This window comes from Grammomys surdaster, unplaced genomic scaffold (assembly GCF_004785775.1).
Source record: "Grammomys surdaster isolate TR1022 unplaced genomic scaffold, NIH_TR_1.0 166, whole genome shotgun sequence".
Lineage (NCBI taxonomy): Eukaryota > Metazoa > Chordata > Mammalia > Rodentia > Muridae > Grammomys > Grammomys surdaster.
Window position 1 is genome coordinate 8,018,334 of NW_021604614.1, and position 21,526 is coordinate 8,039,859.

Consider the following 21,526-nt stretch of genomic DNA (forward strand, 5'->3'; position numbering starts at 1 on the left):
AGGAGTGAACGCCTTCCCACGCCACGCTGGGGGAAGAGGAGGTTCCCTCTGCCTGAGCCGCAGCTCTGCCAGATCTCCCGTGCTGTGACTATAGACAGCCAAAGCAGGGGAGGGTGCCTAGGGACCAGGGTTTCCCAATCTCTCTGCCTCCCTGTGAAGAAGCCTGGGAGAGGAGGCGGGTGTGTCGTGCCGCTCCCAGGGGGTGGAGGGGCAGAGAAAGCCTGCTGTACCGCAATGCACGGTGGTGGGCAGCAGGTGCTCAGGGGCCTCCCTGTCCCCACAGCATATGCGAGAGGCTGCTGAACGGCGGCAACAGCTGGAGTTGGAGCATGAGCAAGCCCTGGCTATCCTCAATGCCAAGCAGCAGGAGATCCAGCTTCTGCAGCAGGTGAGCCGAGGAGTGCAAGTGTATGTGTGGGTCTGTGTCTTTGTGTGTGTGTGTGTGTGTCTGTTTGTGTCTGTGTCTGTGTACCTGTGTGCTTGGCTGAGAGTGCAGGGTGTGTGTATGTGTTGGGCCTGGGAGGGTGAAGTGTGTGTGTGTTTGTGTGTGTGTGCGCGTGTGCACGTGCATGCGGGCATGCTTGCTGGGTCTGGGGAGGTGCTTCTAACCATGCACCAGTTTGACTCTTGACGGTTGCAAAGCCCCTTTGGGGTCTTTATTCTCCTGTGGGCCCTGGTTTCCCTTAGGCCTACTCCAGGTACTGTCTTGTAACACACAAGCCTTGCAAAGCAGATCCCATTGGATGCTGGGCTCTGTCGGGAAAAGCATGTCAGAGCAGTTCTGACAGGGGCGTGTCTCACTTCAGCTTTGGGGAAGCAGGCTGCTTCACTGCTTTCCTGATTTCACTCCAACCTGGGATGAAATCTTGTCCCAGGGAAAGGCAAAGGTAATGGGAACCCAGGCTAGAGCTGGGTCAGTTTGGCACATTCTTGTCATGGCCTGTTATGGCTGTTGGATGTCTTTTATATGTGTTATTAAGTGATAAATCTAGCTGTATTTATGGTAAGATATCATTATTAGGTAGATAGACAGACAGACAGACAAGATAAAAAGCAAGAGATGCCAATAGAACAAGAGAAAACAGGAGAGACATCAGGAAGCAGGGCCAGATGATTCGGAGTATACCTTCCACCACACTGTGAAGGGTGGGGCTGAGGAAACCCATCCCTGCCTCAGTCCATGCTTGCTTTGCTGTCCTGTCTCTCTTCTTGGTAGGAAGGTCCCTATTGCAAGAACAGGGGCATGGAAGAATCAGAATATAGAGACCAGAGACCGACTGACTCTCGTTTCTCTCCTCGCTTGCCTGAAGCCCAGCGTCCTCACTCCCTGGCCCCACTCATTCTCTTAGCAGGGCAGTTGGCTCCTACCGAGGTACCAGAGGTACGGCAGCCCCCACACCTGAGCATCCATGGGACTAGAGGCTAGGCTGTGGGCGTGTGCTGTGGGTGTTTGAGCTCTGGCTCAGTACTGGCCAGGATGGGTAGCGAGTGGGTGACTCCTGTACCCTCCGCATGGCTCTATACCAACCATCAAATGGTTGTCATGAATCTTGGATCTCACAGGGCATAGGGACACTCAGTTATTTGACCAGCCTAGATGCTGATAAAAATCTGTCTGCTTTTCTATCATCCAGAGGCAACAGGTAGCTGACTTTTGAAGCCCTTTTTCTAGTCAATAACCGAGACTTTGTATTAGGTAGAGATTTCATTAAGCCGCTGTTCATGGGGATTGTCACAACCCTCCTGCCTGTCACAACAAATTGGCCAGCATACCTGAAAAACAATATTTTGTCAGGATATTATTCTTATCTTCCTCCCCGGGGCTGGCGGGAGCAGGATACCTCTCATCTATTCATTGCAATTTGGAAGCCGCATCCCCAGGCCGGGTCCATCTGAGACAGATAAGGAGTCTGCAGAAATACAAATAATGTCTCATAAGGATGACAGGATATGGCTCCTCCACAGATGGCTCCCTGGGAGCCTGGGGTCATACTGACTGAGTATCTATCAGATTTGAGAAGGAACCAGCCCCACCTGTTTGTCTCCTCCCTCCCTCCCTCCCTTCCTCCCTCCCTCCCTCTCTCCCTCCTTCCCTCTCTATCTTCCTGTCATCCAACCTCCTTGGTATTTTTGTCCCTTTATCCTGGTCTTCAGTTTAGACATATGGCTGCTTCTTCATCTGTGGGGACAAAGGAAAAGAAACTGGATAAAATCAACTGCCAATTCTGTAATTTCTTAGAAGTGATGGCTGTAACAACAGCAACAATCATGGCATTAGGGAGGATTGTGGAAACAGAGTCGGAGGAGACCATGAACTCTTTCCCAAGTTCATGGTTCACTTGATCCTCTCTGGATGGCACAGTCTGACCCCTGCCCATGCTGATGGCTGCCTCCCTCACAGTGTTGGCTTTGTGTTAGACATAAAGCCAGTTCAGAGGGGGAGCTACAGTCTCCAGGAAGCCCCTGACTCTGCTATCCCAGGAAGGGTCGATGAAGAAGTACATGGCAAAACACATTAACCCCCACAGTGACCATCATCTTGAAGAGACTCAAAACCTCTCATGGGTTTGCAAGGGTCCCCAGGCCGTTTAGCATACCTGTCATGGCGTATGAGTTTGCTCCCAACAGAAGTACGCCCTTGGCACCAGCATGGGACACAGAGTGGCCACAGTGGACAGTATCAGGATGTGCCTATCCACTTGTTGGTTTGGCCATGAGATGGACTTTAGGATTCCTGGACAGGTCATCTTGTAGCGGGAGCTCAGTTATCACTGGGTGAACTCCAGATCTGGGGAGTTAGGTTGGCACAGAGAACAGGTAAGATGCTGTCCCCTACTCAGCCTTTATCACGGTACCTCCAAGAGATAGAGATGGTGAGTTCTTGTCACTATAGACTCCTATCCTTGTATCATTTGCTGAGTAAATTATGACCAGGACAGTCAGCCCTCCTGGGACCTGGGGGTAGAGTCCTCCTCTCCAATAGCTACAACCAAGGAGCCTGAGGTTGCAAACAGGTTCTGCAGTGTGAGCCTGATCCCATGGAGACCTCTTCGGAGCCTTTCTCCAACCCTTTCAGGGTACCACTTTCATGGCTGCAAATGTTCAGTATCTCAGGCCACCTGTGCCCTCATCCTTACTATCCAGTGCCTATGCAAAAGTTTGGCCTTGCATCTTAGAGTCCCAGCTTTCCATCCTGGGTCTGTTTCTGAAGTGGGAAAGCACAGAGGAGCTAGCCAGCCTGTGACACATGGCACATTCTTTGCTGATATCTGCCCTTGCGATGGAAGCCTAGGCTTTTGTTGTTTTATGTGGGGAGAGGTGGGATGCGCACGGACCAACACTACACATGGACTCAGGAAAGCACGGGCCCTGCTATTGTTTTATGCTACCGAGGAGGGAAGCCAGGACCTTGTAAGCACTAGGCAAGTGCTCTGTCACTAAGAAGGAGCATTGGCAATGCTCTTCTGTTTCCCTAGACATGCCCCCCGGGATGTGGACATGTGCCTGTCAACATCTCAGCCCTGATGAGTGTCAAACTCAGGGCTCTTGTCTGAGGCCCCACATCTCCAGTAGCTACAAGAGTCTCATTTAAACTGATCTCAATAACAGAAATTAAAAAAAGACTCTGCCTAGCTCCATCCTACGCCAATCGTCCCGACACACGATGGCTTCTGGAGCAAGTGTCCTATGCCTGTGTCGTGCGTCCCTCCTGTACGCATGCATGTCTGTCTTGGATCTACCATTGCATCTGTGAACTGTTCCTCCCTTCCTGACCACTGCCCCTGCAGGGGATAGGTCCCTTCTGTTCTGGGGAGCACTGTGGGCTTCCTTGGGAGCCATAGCTCTTCTTCTGTGCTTCTCCATCTGCAGACATCCTGTCTCCCACGAAGGTCACATTCCCCACCCACACCCACTCCCAATGTTGGCAGTGTCCCCAAAATGAGCCTCGCTTGAGCTACTGCTGAGATTTTATAATTTTTTTTTTTTTGAGACTCTGGAACTGCCAACATGGAGTGTTAAATTTAACAATCTATTCCAATCGCCCAAATGGCCCAGCTTGGAAGTGGCCCATGAAAATGAACTCCTGATCGGCATCCAGAGGCAGAGACGGAGCCGGCGCTGCCAAGTTGGCCCGGCCTCCCCGGCCTGCCTGAGTGCTTTGTTGATTGAATCCTGACAGTTGAAAACTGTCTTTAACTCGATGACAGAGATATTTATAAAATCTCTCTGTTCCCCAGGCTGATTTCTCCCCACCCCGTGGCCCATTTTGTTATTTCTTCTGTTATTGTTGCTGTTTTGTTTCGAAAGGAACTGTTTCAAGTGTCAATGTGCAAGCCGAATTCAATAACTGTGATTAGCGGGCCGGGTCCTAGCCGGCTCGCCTGGCTCTTAGACCCTCATTGAGAATCTGTGAGAATGAGATGCGTGGCGAATGAACTGTTTGGAAATCTTGGGCTTATTCTCCTTTGAGTCTGTGCCAGGGAGCTGAGTTCTTGCCTCGGCCCAGCCTACACACCAACTCACAGTGGCAGAGATGAGGTAATATTCACTTCTCACCCTCGGCAGTGCAAAGTCCGGGCTGATACTCTCTGGAAATGGAAACCCCGATAAGAGCCCAGCTCAGCACATGGCTTCTTAATTTGAGCAGGTGATGAGGCAGGAGACTGGAGTGCCAGGAAGCAAACCCTTTCACAAGCTGAAGACTGGGGCCCTGGGGGTGGGGCTCAGTTGTTACGTTTGCCTAGCATGCGAGATGGCCTGGGGGCAACCCTCAGCTTGGCGTACACTTGCTGTGACAGCATGTGCCCGTCACCCCAACACATGAGAGGAAAATTGCAATTTTGCCTTTGACTACGTGGGGAGTTCGAAGCCATCTTGGACTACACAAACTTTGTCTCAAAAACAACAACAGAAAATGAAACAGGGATGCTTGGAGCCACTAATGGGCCCAGCTTGGTCAGACAACCAGCCTGGTGAGGCAGGAGCCTGAGCTCTCCTTTTGCTCTATCCTATGCTGTAACCTCAGATACTCTGAGCCTAAGTTTATCCACCTTTGGTGGAGAGCCTCATATTCTGACCAGTGAGTGATGACATTTATCCTGGTTTCTGCAAACAGAAAACCCGATCTGCCTATATTACTGCAGCATGACTTTGGGTGTGTTTAGGTCCAGGACCTTAACCATCCCCTTTAGTCACAGCTAAATCCCAAATGCCACCATAATTTGTTTCTCTCTACCTTCCCCTGGGTCAGCTTCATCTTTGGTTTTCTTTAGCTTTCCAGAACCTCATGGTGGTAAGATGGCTGCAGTTGCACCAACGTCTCCTCTCAAGTCCAAAAGGAAACAGCCCTCCCATTCTCTCCCAGGATTCCCCCAGCATGGGCTCCCAGCTGGAACTAGTCCTTGTGGTCATCAAATAAACTAATAGGAGAGAGTCTGGGATTGTATTTCTCTCTTCAGTAGTAAAAAAAAAAAAAAAAAAAATGAAGGCACTGTTCTCACGTGAGGAGGCCATGAGGACAAATGTCATATGGACTGTCACTATGCCAGGGCCTCAGGAGGAGTAGGGACAAATGAGATTGCATTTTAAGTTATTGTATGAATTGCCCTTCTCCAGGCAGGGGCTCTCATGCGAAATTTCCTCCATAAAACTAGTGACATGTCTTCCATGTGGTGTGACCTTAATTATGGGAAAGGGGGCAGGCCCCTGCTTCAGGTTGGAGGTGTAAGACCCCATGCACCTCCTTCAGGCCAGGGTGACCCAAAGACGACTTGAAACTTATGCAGGATAGTGCCACAGTCTCTCAGAGAGGAGGATGGACGAGAAGAGAGTGCTCTTCAGGCTCAGCATGGAGATCCCGCTGCTCCAGTTGGAACCCACAGGGTCCCCTCTCAGCCGCAGGAACAGGGCTAAGAGCCTCATGCTTAGCTGCCCAATGAGATGCTACCCCAGCGCATTCAAGCTGTCCTTGCAAGAGTGCTCTCTCCTGGATACCGTTACCATTTAAGAGTCCGATCTTTCTCTGCCTGACTCCCCAGAGATCATCAGACCCAACCGAATCATCGATGCCTGGTGCAGCAGTTACCCTCGGACTGGGAAATCAGGCCCCGCGGGCACGCTCTGGTCTTGCAGATTCTGCCCCAGTCCCTCTTCCCCTGCCTAAACGCTCTCCTTTCTTTCTCCACCACCACCAGGCTCAGGTTGAAGCTAAGAAAGAGCATGAAGGTGCTGTGCAGCTGTTAGAGGTAAGTACGGGTGGGCGGGTGAGCCTGAGAGGACTACAGAAAATAAATGGTACCCACCACCCGCACGGCGTGTCAGAAACTGGATGTGGCCCCAGCACACCGCCACTCACATTACCCTCGCAGGCAAGCTGTCCCCTAGGCACTGTTACCATTTATGTCCTCACCACTGAGGAAACAGCACAGAGAGGCAAATCAACTTTTCCTCAACCACACAACCCGTGTCAGAGATAGGCTTTGGCTAGCTGTTCTCATTGAGACACGAGGAGGGACTTTTCCCTAGAATCAATGTTGGCTTGATCCTGGGGATGCCATCCTCTGAAGGATGGCTTAGGGGACATCACAGAAGCTTTGAGCTCCTGCTGGGGAGACATTTGCAGGATCGGAGAAGGGGGAGAGTCTCCTACAGCAATTCCTAACATTTCTAAGTGCTGGGAGTCTTTAATACAGTTTCTCATGTTGTAGTGAGCCCCCCACCCCCACCCCGCAACCATAAAATTGTTTTTGTTGCTATTTCATAACTGTAATTTTGCTACTGTTATGAATCATAATGTAAATATCTGATATGCAGGATATCTGATATATGGCTCTCAAAGGGGTTACGACCCCTAGGTTGGGAACCACTGGTCTCGGAGGCCATTGTAGGATCATTGTCCCTGTGGGAGTGGCCATCTGAGCCATATGCAGACCTTCCTGAGTATCTGGAAGCAAAACAGCCATTAGGTCCCATCAACTGGGGTAACACACAGGGAGTGCCCACTCCTGGTCTGTGACTTTGGTCCCGTGTGGCCCTTCATAGAGAATGGTAGATAGGCAGAGAGATGCTGAGGGCTCGGTGTCCTTGGGGGCCATTGCTAGTCATTCCTCATGCGGAGTGAGCAGTTAGCCAGCAGTCACACTGTGAGTCAGGTAGTGGGGAGTTGGACCCACTGTGTAGCTCCCCAGGCTACCTGCTGCCAGGGAAAGTGGGATTTCCGTGTAATTGCAAGATGATGACCCCTTCCCCAGCAGAGTAGCTGCTGCTGAAACTAGAGTGTGTGCACATCTTATGTCGTCCTCTGGAATCTCTATCTCCTGCAGGAAAGGTTCCATGATCACTATCCCATGTGTTCATCTTGATCTTTGGAATGTTCCCATTCCAAAGTTAGATAAGAGGGATGTGTGTGTTGGATGCCAGAAAAACACAGGTCTTTGGAGAATGGAGCAGGCCACCTCCAGATGGACATCCATCTTGCTGGGGAACAGTTTAGTCTCACCTCCCCTGGCTGGAAAGAGTCCCTTTGTTTAGCCATCCTGAAACGTACAGACTTGGTTGCCCGTGTCATTTCCGTCTCCTGCTGAGTTATTATCACTGCAGCGGGTAGCCTGTGCTTTGAGCATATGCTCGCTAAGATCCACAATACAACATGCCTTTGTTCAGAGGCTGGGGCGGGCCGTTCGGTCACGGGCTGTCCTGGGCACTGTCCACTCCATTTACATCATCTCTCTGTAATTGTCTTGTCTGGCTCTCCACCCAGAACACCCTGGACTGCATGCAGGTATTCAGCGTGGCTTTCCTTCTTCGCGCATGTGCTCTGTGGTACTTTCCCTAGGTGGGCAGCTCTGAGCCCTGGGTCTGCTCATCCTCCACCTCTCTCCCATTTACAGAGCACCTTGAGGGTCTGACACTGCTCAGGGGCCTGGTGTGGGCGTGGACCGGGACTCCTCGGCCTGGTGACAGCAGAGGAGTGGGCATAGGAATACAAAAACATGTTCTTGGAGTGCTGAGCTGGCTCTGTGCACACACCTTCCTGCCACTGGCCAGTAATATGAATTCAGATGACCGTGGGCAAGAGGCTGGGACTGATGTTCCTTGGGGTTGCTTTGGGGTTGCGAGGGTCTGGCAGTATGCCTAGAATTCCATTATGGGTCATCAGAATTCATTCTGGTCCCTGTATGCTCTCCCTCCTATCCATCCCGAGCTGACAGCAAGCTCCTTCCGTAGGGGAGAGGGCATCTGCTCTTTCTATCCAGCTTCCCCCAGTGTGGTCCCTGGCTCAGACCAGGCACTGATACTGAAGTCAGAGAGGGGTCACTTTCGTCACTGCTACATGAGGGGCTTTCGATATCTAAACTAATGATAATGGCATCCCTGGGAGCTTGTCACAGATATGGATCCCCAGAGCCAGGAAGTACACAGATAGAGCTCTGCCTTACGCAGCCCTGCAGGGTCCCATGGGGCTGGGGCTGAGCCACATGGAGGAGGTGGCATCGGGCTAGCTGATGGGAATGAGGGACACCTGAAGTCTCGAGCAACACACAATCAGACTTAATAACTGATAAGTCCAGCCCCCTGCAGCCCAGCCCGGACCTCACCTTAGCACTGTGGAGAGACAGGGAGACCAAGTTCTTCACGCTAGTTATCAGGACACCCTCTAAGGGTGGGTATCTTTGGAGTGTATTGGACACCCTAGGTGTCACCTGAGTGACTGTCTTTAGGCAGAAGTACTGCAAAGAAAGGCAGCCTGTATCCCTGGGGCATCAGCAATATGACCACTAGAGGAAGCTGACTCGGAGGCTATTTACTGTTGCACTGAAACCCTTTGCATACCTACTGGCTCTATAGATATTTGAAGAACTGATTCTCAGAGGGTGATGGACAGTAGTAGGTGGGGTGGAGAGGTTCCTGCACAGGACACCTGAGAGAATGCCAGGTTCAGGAACTGACTAGAAACACAGCGATCATTCCCATAGTTCAGGCAGGGACCCTAAGAGCCAGAGGCAGGGTCCCTGACACACACAAACAGCTGCATCCCTCTCTCCACGGCAGGTGAGGTTGGGGTCAGCTGTCTTGCTGAGTTACAAGGGGGCTCTAGGGAATGCTGGCCCTTAGCCTGTGTGCTCATTTGTTATTGGCAGAAGGGACGAGCGTGCGTGGCGACATCGCCTCTCTGGCACTGAGAAATGTCATAGCCAGAATGATGTATGGGAAAGCCCCCAGTGTTTATGAGCAATGTCAGGGTGAGAGCAAAGGGTCTGGGCCCTGAGGATGCAGTCATTTCCACAGAGATCTGTTTCTATGGCAAGGATGATGGATGAATGGGACTCCGGGTGCTTGTAGGCAACTCTGCAGGCGATCGCTGCGTGTCTCATTGTCTTTAATTGGAGAAGGATCCTTTACCTTCAAAACTACCTTAGTTTTGATGCTAGCCCAGCATGCAGCACCACACCTCGAACGGAGGAGGAGGAAAGTCAGAGAAACGCCTGTGGAGGTGGCAGGGAAGCCGGCAATCACGTCTTCGGATATTTACCTCTGGCTTCTAAATGTTCTGCTTGTATTTGCAGGCTGCTGCACTTATTCCAATTATAGACCGCTTTGCCATCTGTCATAGCCACAGTCGTGGTCACAGCACAGACCCCTCCATCTCCTGCCTGCAGGTGGTGGTTCTCTGAGAGGCTTGGGCTGGCCCATCAGGGAAAGAGTGGGTGGGTGTGTCCATGAGGCTGAGTGAACTCACAAAGGCAAATTTCCCACCATGCAAGAGAGTGAGACTCCACAATGCTCCAGATAAGCTGAGATAAACACCTCAGTATCTAAGCAGTGCCTGGGAACAGCACGGGCTGCTGCCGTTTCCTTTCAGAGTTGTCCTGGAAGTGGGTGACATACAAGCTAGCCAGTGAGTAGCCTAGACACACAGCGGCTGCAGCCAGGGAAGGCTGGGGACTGTGCGCACAGAACCTCCTGAGGAGCCATCAACAGGGCCACTTGAGGCTTCTGTGGGCTCTTCTTCTTTATGGTTGGAAGCTGCTGAGGCCTGAGTTGGCATCCTGCCTTTTCAAAGCAGAGAGAGCAGCCGAAGGCTTGGGAAGGATGATAGTGTTCCTCTGGGTGGCCTGGCACAACACTCGGATTCTCTGTCTTCTCTGACCTAGAAAACCAGGCTCTTCCAGTCCAGTTCAGTTCACCAAGGGTCACCCCCAAAGCCAGGCCCACTGTAGCGCTCCTAGTGGACAAACTTTATAAAGCAAACACAGCAGGGTCATTTGCCTGCTGGCTCCAGTTGGTTCTACCCAGAAGCCCAGGGTCTCTTGAACATACACATCTCCACCACAAGCTCCCTACATGTTTACTGGAGGGAAAGCTGAAAGTCAAACATCTCCCAGGCAACTGGGTCTGCTGAACAGTCTTCAGACACAACAAATATTAAAAATCTTAGCCTTGGCCTGGAGAGCTCAGTGCTTAAGAGCATGGACTGCTCTTCCAGAGGTCCTAAGTTCAATTCCCAGCAACCACATGGTGGCTCACGACCATATGTCCTCTGATGCCCTCTTCTGGTGGTCTGAAGACAGCTACAGTGTATTCACATAAATAAATATTTAAAAGAAAAAAAAAATCCTAGCCATGGCTACCGTCTCCGGGACAGAAAGCTTTCATTACTGTGTACCTTACTCATTCATGTTTGGAACAGTGCTCAGATACGTGAGCCAACTCTGTATTGAAATACCTTAATTATTTTCTCGTATGTTGTATGGGTGTTTTGTATGGGTCTGGAGTGCCCACAGAGGCCAGAAGAGGGCGTTGGACTGATTGGAACTCAAGTTACAAACAGTTGTGTGTTTTCATGTGGTTGCTGGGAATTGAACGCGGGTCCTCTGGAAGAGCAGCCAATGCTCTTAACCAATGAGCCATTTCTCCAGCCCTGTTTTAACACTTTCAATTTCACTAACCAATACCACCTTTTTACATTCTTCATGCTTAGGGAAAAGTACATATGGCTATAAAGCTGGCATAACAACAGGCCCACTTGTCTCTGGGGCCTCTGGACTGGCTGCTGGCGCCCTCTTGGGGCCAAACTGGGCCATTCGTACCTGTAGAGCTGGAGGAGCAGGCTAGATCCCATGGTCTGAGCCAGTCATGCTCTTTGGATGCAGAACACCAGTCAGTGCCCCCTGAGCACCCCTAGCTTTGGTAAAGTGGAACACTTATTCGTCTATGAAGTCAAAGGTTTTGTTGTATCTGTACAGCATCTGTATCAACCTTTTTATTCAGTAGTAATTTTAGACTCATAAGAGCTTTAAAAAGCAGCGGGGACACTTTTATAAGGTTCACCCCTCCCAGGTACCCCAGCCACAGGATTTTACACCTTCAGAGCAAGTCCAGGACCTGAGGCTGGGGCAGGGCCAGTCAGCTGAGCTACAGCTAGTCTTGGACCTTGCCACCCACTTGGCCATTTTTTCATTAGCATAGTTCTATAGAGTCCGGTGGCCGTCACAGACCTGCCCGGCTACAATCAGATGTCTGGCATCTTCTGCCACCGGAGGACACCTACTCGTGTTGCCCCCTGTATAGTCACACCCTCCCCCAACCTGATGAGCACTGACCTGTTCCCGAATGCCCAGCATTCACATTTTGTGGTGTGGATGGAGAGTCCTCCTGCCTCTCCTTCGTTAGGTCTTGGTTGTGTGCATATGATGTTTGAAAGGTGCTTTTTGGAGTGTGGGAGGATTCAGATGCTGTTTTCTGATCATCTTCACACTCAGGAGCCCCATGGGCCTCTGTGGGTACTCAAGGCCCAGTTTGGTTACTCAGATGATCTGATGGCTTTCCCCTCATGGGGACATTTGATGCCACTCCCTCTGCTGACCCTATCATCATGTAGGATATTTGGATGCCTCAAGTATGAGCAGAGCCACTAGGGCCCCAGGATCCTGACGTCATCATCCCACACATGGATTCTGCTCACTCATCCTCACCTGCGGACCTCCCCGTGCTCTCCACAGCCCACCTGTGCCACAGAGCCCAGAGGGTTCAGTTCCTTGCCTTCTTTGAGGCGATTGCTATCTTAGCCAACCTCATTCAGCTTTTTAAAAAGAGGAACCCTGCTGATTTTTTTAATGAATTGAAGAAATTAATTATAGGCTTGGGATCCGTGGCGGCTATTTTTAGAAACCCGTGATCGCAGACATAAATAGCACCCCGTTCTGGATGAAAGAGCTGAGAGACTTAATGTTTATGGCACGAGGAAGAGGGAGAAGAGGGAGAGGAGGGGGGAGAGGAGGGGAGAAACAAGGAGGAGGGAGGGAAGGGGAGGAGGTGGGAGAGAGGGGAAGAGGTGGAAGGAGAGGGAGAAGACAAGGAGGAAGGGGAGAAGAACTTACCATAGGAGGAAAGAGTCAAAGAGGAGGTGGGAGAGGATAGGGAGGAGGTAAAGGAGGAGGAAGAAGAAAGGGTGTAAAACTCTGGAAGAACTGGGAGAGGATGTAGATTAGAAAGAAAGAAAAGAGATAAAAAAGAAGAGGAGAGAGAAGAGGCAGAGGAGGTAGAAGATGTGGAGGGATAGGAGGAGGAAGAGGAGGAAGAAGAGGAGGAAGAGAAGGAGGAGGACTGTCCACTCCTGAGCCCTGATCAAACCAGGTAGCAGACTGGCTCAGTCATTTCCCTTCTACACTCCCACATGCCTGCAGTAAAACAAGAATCTATTGAACACCAGCCAGATACCTATGTCACTGTCAAGTTCTTGGGGGAACAGCAGGAAGCACACAGATTAAACCCTCTGATGTTCTAGTAGAGAGCCACACAGCCCTCAGGAGCAGCCTACCGCACCTGTGCCCAGGGAGGGAGCTTGCTGGCTGCCCTTTTCTTCCATGTGTTTGCCTGAAAGGTTCTTGTCTTTCCCTAAGCGTCATGGTGGTGTTGGCCAATGACAGCGGCGTTTCTAACCCAGTACCACTTGATGTTGCTGCCAGCTGTGTTCTTCAGGGGGTCTTCAGGCCCAGGGGATGGGCACCCACTGAGATGGTGTGGCATGATGGGTTGGGATCTGGGCCATTCCCAAACTAGAGCTGTTTCAGTCGTACGCTCCAAATATCAAACAGGCATGCCAACCACAAAGTGCCTGGGCTGCACACAGAGCCTGGAACAATCCACGCTTGGCTGGGTGCTGAGTGATGGCAAGATTTCTTGGCACGTGTGGTTCCTCATGGTGGCCAACAGCCAGGCTGCCTGTGAGGCTGGGCTCCCAGACACTGCTGTTCTGTGGAGGTGGAAGCAAACCCTGCCACACACAGGCACGTAGCATATCATATGCACGCACACGCACACTCTTAAAAGGCGCACATGCCCCGTGCACATCTGCACCACTGACTACCCCCTCGTTGACCACTGTTCTGCCTCTGCTGTGCAGTCCAAGGTCCGAGAGCTGGAAGAGAAATGCCGCGTGCAGAGTGAGCAGTTTAACCTGCTGTCCCGGGACCTGGAAAAGTTCCGGCAACACACTGGGAGTATTGACCTGTTGGACAGCAGCTCAGTGGCCTTTCTGGATGTTCCCTTGGCCCCTGGCAAGCCTTTCCCTCAGTACATGAATGGACTAGCCACCTCCATCCACAAAGGTAAGTGACAGACGTTCCCAACGGTTCGGGGAGGGTGACTGGGGCTGAGAGTATGACCTACCGCGGCAGGACTGAGGACAACCCAGGATGCTCATTCATACAGTGGCTTGGATACTCTTCCTTGTGCTGGGCAGCGGGGTGTGGGGGGAAACACTTGTGTGTGCACAGGTGCACATGCATGGGTGAATACAAGCATGTAGAGAACAGAGGTCAACCTCTGGTGTGTGCTCCTCAGAAACCATCCGCCTTGCTTTTGTAAGACAGGTATCGCATTGGTCTGGGGTTTGCTGACTAGCCTAGATGGCTGGCAAGTGAAGTCCAGAGATCTACCTGTCTCCACGGCTCCAGGGGTATGCTAGGAGTATGGAGTGTGCTACCATGTCTCCTTTCTCCCATGGGTGCTGGAGACGGGACTCAATTCCTCCTTGTGGTTTAGCAAACACTATCAATTAAGCTTTTCCCCAGCCCCTCCCTCCAGATTAAAGGCTCCTACCTGTAATCCAGCACTGGGGAGACTGATGCCAGAGCATTTCAGCTACTTCCAGAACAGCCTTGGCTACAGTGCAAGACCCTGTCTTAAAAACCAAACCCCAAGTTGTTGACTTCTTTTAATTAAGAGAGCTGAATGCCAGACTTCCTTTTGTAACGGTATCAAGATAATTTCTGATCTTTTCTGGTCCTCATCAAGATGGAGAAGTGCTTCTGGTGCTTATTATTGTTATTATTATTATTATTGCTGTCGTTGTTGTTATAAAACTAGGCAGTGTTCATTGTTCTGTGTTATCATCAATGGGGTTCTTCCCCTCAGCCCCTCAGCTCTTGCATCTTTCCTTCTAGCTCTTGCATTGCAGAGACCGACAGACAACATCACTGGCTGTTGCTATGAGAAACAAGATGGACGGGATGGGACTGCCTACACCCCTCTCGTTGTTTACTGAGCGTAGTGCACTCAGGAGGTGTCAGGGCGCCAAGGCTGTGAAGTCTGTTACATGGGCAGGGTCTCGTGGGAAGCCCCACTTAGATGCAAAATGTCAGAAAGGTTTTAAGGTGGCCTCCAGCCCACACAGATGCTTGTAGATGGGTGGTGAGGTGGAAAGAGGCTGGGGCTGTTCTAGATGGGATGGCTGGGCTCAGTATTCACTGGAGAACATATTCAAGGTATGAAAGACACAAACCAGCTTCTGCCCCCTCCCCCAAAGACATAGAGCATCCTAGCTGCAAGGGAGTCAGGCAGATCATGCCCTCGGTTTGGCAAAATCCTAGGAGGCCATCTGAGGCAGAGCTGAAGGTTTCTTGCAGGGGCTAATTACACGGGCACCTCTACCTGGCACACGTCCAGTCCTGACTCAGAAGGGATGCAAGTGTTTGTCACCAGCCACAGGTGTGTGCTGCTCTTCTTGGGACATAATGTGGCCGGTGCCCTACTGAACTTTCAGTAGCTATGATTATGTACAGGAGATCTGTACAAGATTGGGTCCATTAACTTCCTGTCGTGAAGGGGGCTCATGAGGCCCCTCCCTTTCTTAGACATTATAGACAGTTCATGACTGCTGTGTGAGGGGCTTGTGAAGCCCCGTAAGGCTTATGGAGGTAGTTAAGTATTGCTCGGAGAGATGTTTTCTTCTGTGGTGTAGCTGTTTGTAAGTGTTTTGATTAGCTCTAGTTAAACTTGTTGGCTCACCTAGACAGTCCCTTAAATATGTGCTCACGTGCCATGGGACCTAGAGCATAGGCTTCCTGACTGTGTTTGGGAAGAGTATAGGGTTAATACTGTAGATGCAGTATTCCATGGCAGGACCTAAGCCTATTCACCTGGAATCCTAGGACTTCCCACAAACACTTCAATGTCTTCCTACTCTCTTGGCCAGGTGGCCAGCACTTACTCCTCTCTGCTCCTAGGACTGTGACATCATCGGAGTCCACATGTGACTGGGGCCAGTTTGGTCTGCATCTTCTGGTGCCTGGACTATCTTATTTTGTATAAGGGCACTCCAGGTTCTTCCATGCTAATGGGAGCAGCAAGATTTTCCTCTTTATTGAAGGTGTTAATGGATCGCTAATTGCATGGCGTTTTTAGTCACTTTTTATTGCCTGATCTGGTCTTGGGGGGGTCTCCAGTCCCTCAGTGAGGCAACCTCTTGATGAAGTTGTTCAGGAAGAAGCTGGATTCCCCACAGGCAAGAGACATGCTAACCCAAAGGCAGCAGAGGGCCCAGCCAAGGCCATTCCAATGTTTCATGTTTGGATTCTGATTAAGAGTGTGGCTTTGGAGTTCAGATCAGGCCATCCTGGGTCAGTGTGCTCCATCTCCTCCCTGCAACCAGTCCTGGCATCAGAAACACCCTGACAGGAAAGGATGCTCAGACTTGCTTGAGTATTGAGAAATTTCCTATCAAATAATTTCTATCCAGAAACTAGGACAGGTCACCACTTTTTTATTTTATTTTATTTTATTTTATTTTATTTTATTGATCAAAGTGATGACGAACTTTAACATACATCAATATGAGCAGGAAAAGAATTGTCATTTAAGAGGGGGAAAGCTACAACGTAGCCTCAGGTACAGCTTCACTCAGGTGCCCTTGATGATGTCACAGAAGGTCCAGACTCTGCATCTTTGTATTATAGTGCCGGGCTCTGTGGGTACATTCCTCCTGGTATCAGGCTGGGGGGAGGGGCACTGGGCTTCACAGCCCCTTGATTTCAAGTAAACAGAAGGGAAGGACCCTGTGCTCAGGACACGCTGACTCTGATTGGACCTTCTTGTGTCTCCGATCACGTGTCACCACCAGGCCCTCGGGTACAGCCAGCCTGTATGCTGCCCACAATGATCCAGACCAGGGCTGCACTGAGACCATCCTGAGGGGATTAATACATGGGTGACTCACCCACCTCCTTCCCTCATCCATTCCTGTGTTCCCGTCCAGGTCACGAGGGCCCCACCGGACACTACTCTGTGATTGGTGACTATATTCCGCTGTCTGGGGACAAACTGGAGTCTCCGTGTGTGAAGCCCTCCTTCCTGTTGCGATCCAGCAGCCCAAGATGCAGATTTGAGTCCGAGGTGAGTCCCACCTAGCCAGATTTAGGCTGTATCTGGGAGGACACCTACCCCACCTTCCTTCTTGCTGTCCTCCTTTGTCCCACTCACCTAAGTCCTCTGTTCCTGTCAATTTTCTATACCCTCCCTTAGTGACCCACCGGGTGCCAGAAATCACTACCATTTACAGGCAGAGGAGACTCCGGCTTATAAGCACCCTGTCAACATCTGGTCAGCCAGTGAGGGCTCTGAGGACAACTGAACAGAGTGTGTGGACTTGTGATCATATAGGGAGGGGCTGTGAAACCAGGAGGGCTTCTCCTTGGTGTCACCGAATGGCAGAGACACCAGGAGCTTGGTTGGCTGAGTAGATTGGGGAGGAAAGGATAGATGTGGTTTTGGGTCCCTCGAATAGCACTGGTCTCTGTGCGAGTCACCCAGGGTGGTTCTGGGAGGGCTCCCGGGAAGGATTGGCATGGTTTGATTGGCACCAAGAAGGGGACCACTCGGCCTTCCACACAGAAGGGATGACAGAGAGAGAGGAGCCTGCTTTTCTCAGAACACTATTACTCAGTCTCCCTCTTAGCCCTCTGGGAAAAGACCACATGCCCCTGGGATTATTGGAGTAGGGAACTCTGGGCTCAGCATCCTTAAGTTCTGTAGACCTGGAGACAGCAGGGCAAAGTGTGAAATGAGAGCTCTCCTTGGCTTACTGAATGCCACTTGGAGACAGCGAATTTGGCCCTCCATAGCAGGAGCCCTCTGGAAGCAGAGGACATAGTCACTTCTGCTTTCCACAAGTTACTTGGCATGGCATTCAGGTGTCTTAGGCTACAGTACAGGGGGCGGGGCGCCCAAGTCTTTGCCAATGTTTAGTCTAGCATCCCCAGCAGAGGTTTGTGGAGGTGGATCCCACTTCATGAGTGTTTCACAGACTGGGGGTGGAACCCGAAGTCTTTAATATCACTAAATGGAAACCACAATCACTGCCTCACAGATGGACAATGACCGGAACTCCAACAACTCCAAGCAAAGCAGCTCGGGGAAGGTGCACCTGTGTGTGGCCCGCTACAGGTAGGGATGCGATGCCCCATCCCTCACAGTGAGTGCTAGGGCACAGGAAGCTGATGAGAGGCACAGAGTGCACAGGCCTCTGAACTTCTGTGGTTCAATGTCACAAATTAAGCACACAGGGGCTTGTTCCATCATATCTCCGGATGTCAGCAGATGTACTAAGATGCCCCATGACCATGTTCCAGGAAGACTCTAGGGGAGGGTTCTAATGGCTCTAGTGCCCTTGGCTATTGCTGTATCTCTCTAGTCTCTGTCTCCACCTTCCCGTGGCCCCCTCTTCTATGTGTGTTCCTGTGTCTTACGCATTCATGTCTACCCTGGCTAGTGAGATGTTTTTTTACCTGGGTGCCATGTGCAGAGACCTCATTGTGAAGGAGGCTACATTCACAGAGACTAGAAGCTGAGACTTGTGACAGATCTTTATGGGGGACACCATTCAACCCTGTACAGGTGACAAAACAGAATGTCACAGGGGATGTGTCCAGAGCCTCCATTCCCCACCTTCTATCGTAAATCTCAGGCATCATATCTTCGAAGTATTCAGTAGGGCATACAGTTGATCAAACAAATACAGTTTCTAGAATTTCTTCTTTGTGAAAGTATGCAGAGATACATCACCAGGACATCTGATGGGACACTGTATACATTAGCCAGGACTTAGAAGCAGTGTCTACATCTGACATTAGAAAACCAATTCGATAAAGTTTGGTGATCTCAACAGTGGAATACTATACCTAAACTACAAAGGTGTCTTAGTTAGGGTTTCACTACTGTGAACAGACACCATGACCAAGGCAATTCTTATAAAGGACAACATTTAATTGGGCTGACATACAGTTTCAGAGGTTCAGTCCATTATCATCATGGCGGGAAGCATGGCAGCGCATAGGCAGGCATGGTGCTCAAGCAGCCAAGAGTTCTACATCTTGATCCAAAAGCATCCAGAAGAGAGTTTCTTCCACCTTAGACAGAGCTTAAGCATCGGACCTCAAAGCCCACCCTGACTGTGACACACTTCTTCCAACAAGGCCACACCTACTCCAACAAAGCCACACCCCCTAATAGTGCCATTCCCATAGGTCAAGCATATTCAAACCACCATAAAAGGCAATGGCAGACTTCATGAGGTAGAAATGCTACATTGTAAGGCAAAAAAAAAAAAATTAGTATTCATAATGTTGTTCTACCTCAGTGAGTTGATACATATTTAAAGGCAACAGAATTGGCCCAGAGAGATGGCTCAGCTGTCAAGAGCACACGATGCACTTCCAGAGAACCAAGGTTCAATTCCAAGTACCAACATCAGACAGCTCACAGTTGCCTGTAACTCCAGCTCAAGGGGATCCAGCGTCCTCTTCCACAGACACTGCACACAGACGTGTACACATACACACCCAGACACATACACAGAAAGAAATGAACCGTTAAAAATAGAACCAACGGCATTCATTTTATTTGTGCTAGCTCATTAGTTTGGAAAGAGTGAAAGAGACACATGGGAACAAGATATCTGGACAAGACATCAGACTCAAAGAGATCTCAACGGCTTCAGAATGACCCTTAACCTATTGGTGTGAGCTAGCCAGAGGAAGCTTGGGAGGAGGCATAGGATCTCACTAGCGTGAGCTGCGGCACCACTAGTGACATATTAGGCATGAGGAACCCCACGCTGACAGACCCTGACCAGGGTTACTAACGTACAAACTGCTTCTTCCTGCAGTTACAACCCCTTCGATGGGCCCAATGAGAACCCGGAAGCTGAGCTGCCTCTCACGGCAGGAAAGTACCTCTACGTGTATGGGGACATGGACGAAGATGGGTTCTATGAAGGTCTGTGAGTGTGCTGTAGTTGGTGGGCACTGACTTGGTCCATGCAGAAGACCAGCTTGCCAGGACCCTGGGAGACGTGCCAGGCTCTCCCATGTTCTGGCTGCTTGCTCTCTGTTCTGTCTCTCCCTGTCCCCAGAGATGCCTCTGTGATGATTGCCCGGACAGTGGAGCTGGCTTTCTAAGTGTTAATGGCAGTAGATGGCTGGCACTTGGGAGCCTTGGGTGTTCGTCTTGGCAGAGCTGCTGGGCAGCTGTGTGCTGACACTGCCGGTGATGGATGCTCTGCAGTCACTTCTCATTATCCACGGGAACAGGTCTACACTCCACCTCAAGGATGCTCCAGCCCCTTTTAAAACGCTCCATGGAGTGTTTGCACATAGCCCTGGGTGTCTCCTCCTGTGCACTGGGACTCCTTCCTAGGTGGCTTCTAACGCGCATGCGTGCATACACACACAGACATACACACACACATACATACACACATATACACACACACACACACACACATAATGGAAACACCTTGCCAGCGGCAATCAGGCTGTAGACTTTGTACATGTTCTATACACACTAACATTTAAAATTTTTTTTATCTGTCTTCTGAGGACGGGGCACTGGTAGAAACTAAGGGCCAGTGTACTCCCCAATGGGCCCATCCATGTCCTTTCTGCTGAGGCTATCACGTGACCTGATTGTGATTTTTCCTATCAATAAGGGCCTCAAGATTCTTGTTGTCTCAGGGGTCCAGCTTCATATCCCGATACCCGCATCTTATTCCAGTCACCCCTAGAGTTTATAGAAAGGAACTAGGCTCTGTTCTCCCAGAAGGCCTTGCTTTTGTTGGCTTTTAGCCTGACAGTGGTACTTACAGGTTTATTGCTTCCCTCAATCAGCTTTATGGTTCTATTTTATTTTATGTATGTGTATGAGTGTTTTGCTTGCATGTATGTCTGTGCACATGCATGCTGTGCCTGTGGAAACCTGAAGAGGGCATCAGATCCCCTGATGCTAGGGTGACAGGTGGTTGTGAGTCATGGTGTGGGTGCTGGGACTTGAACCCCAGTCCCCTGGAAGAGTGACCCACGCTCAGAAGCACAGAGTCATCTCTCTAGACCCCACATTCTGATTCTGGATGGGAGCTGGCCACCCCTTGGCCTTCTACTCTGTGGGAAAGCCTGGTCTCGCCCTAGTCTCCTGAGCAGGAGGGACCTTTGTTGAGTTGGTTTTCTCTTCCATGAGCTTGGATTGTTTCTCAGAGTACCTGGAAGCTCTGGGACTTATTTTCCAGATTCCCACTTATGAGAGGTTACATTGCTCCTGTGACATCCTTGGCTGAGGCTGTGTGAGTGGGTAGCCCTTGCCCCGGGCAGCCCTGTGGTTCTGGATGAGCATCTCCAGTGTATCTCACTGTACGGGCAACAGAATGCCCAGCTCCGTTGCCAGACAGCCTGGTTGAAGTCCCTGAATTTTTCCCATCATGCTTTGTGCCCAGCTAAAGGCTCCAAGAACCCCATTCAAAGCTTCTATGGTCTATGACAGTGGGACTTAGTCCTGTTCTCTGCACCTCAGTCTATTCCATAGCAGTAGCCTTGACTATTCACTGTGTCTGGAAAGTGCATGCTAGGAAGGGCTTGGAATGGAGCCTGGTACATTGCTCAGCAACTGCTGGATACTGTTATCATTGTCGCCATCACCACCATCATAATTACCTCATTGCCTCCATCTCCAATACCACCACCATCACAATTTCATCACCAATCACCATCACCACTGTCATAATTATCATCCTCGCCATCGCCGTTATCAATAGCCAGCATCACCAGCACCACCATCATCTTTATTACATCATCACCATCACCACCACTATTCATTATCATCAGCATCAGCACCACCATCATCCTCTTTATTACATCATCATCTTTATTGCGTCATCCTCTTTATTACATCATCCTCTTTATTACATCATCCTCTTTAT

General features: G+C 50.5%; 1 protein-coding gene across 3 annotated transcripts in view; it reads left to right on the plus strand.

The window, feature by feature from the left end:
• Positions 1 to 286: 286 nt before the first annotated feature.
• Positions 287 to 21,526, plus strand: part of Rimbp2 (RIMS binding protein 2) — a 55,883-nt gene continuing 34,643 nt past the window's right edge. The window contains exons 1-7 of one of the 3 annotated variants that reach the window (XM_028766171.1): positions 287 to 388; positions 6,195 to 6,245; positions 7,760 to 7,780; positions 13,406 to 13,610; positions 16,538 to 16,674; positions 17,648 to 17,724; positions 19,445 to 19,554. In XM_028766171.1, the coding sequence (XP_028622004.1) occupies positions 287 to 388; positions 6,195 to 6,245; positions 7,760 to 7,780; positions 13,406 to 13,610; positions 16,538 to 16,674; positions 17,648 to 17,724; positions 19,445 to 19,554 (703 nt within the window). The remainder of the gene's footprint in view (positions 389 to 6,194; positions 6,246 to 7,759; positions 7,781 to 13,405; positions 13,611 to 16,537; positions 16,675 to 17,647; positions 17,725 to 19,444; positions 19,555 to 21,526) is intronic. The other 2 variants (XM_028766172.1, XM_028766173.1) reach the window with 2 other exon arrangements.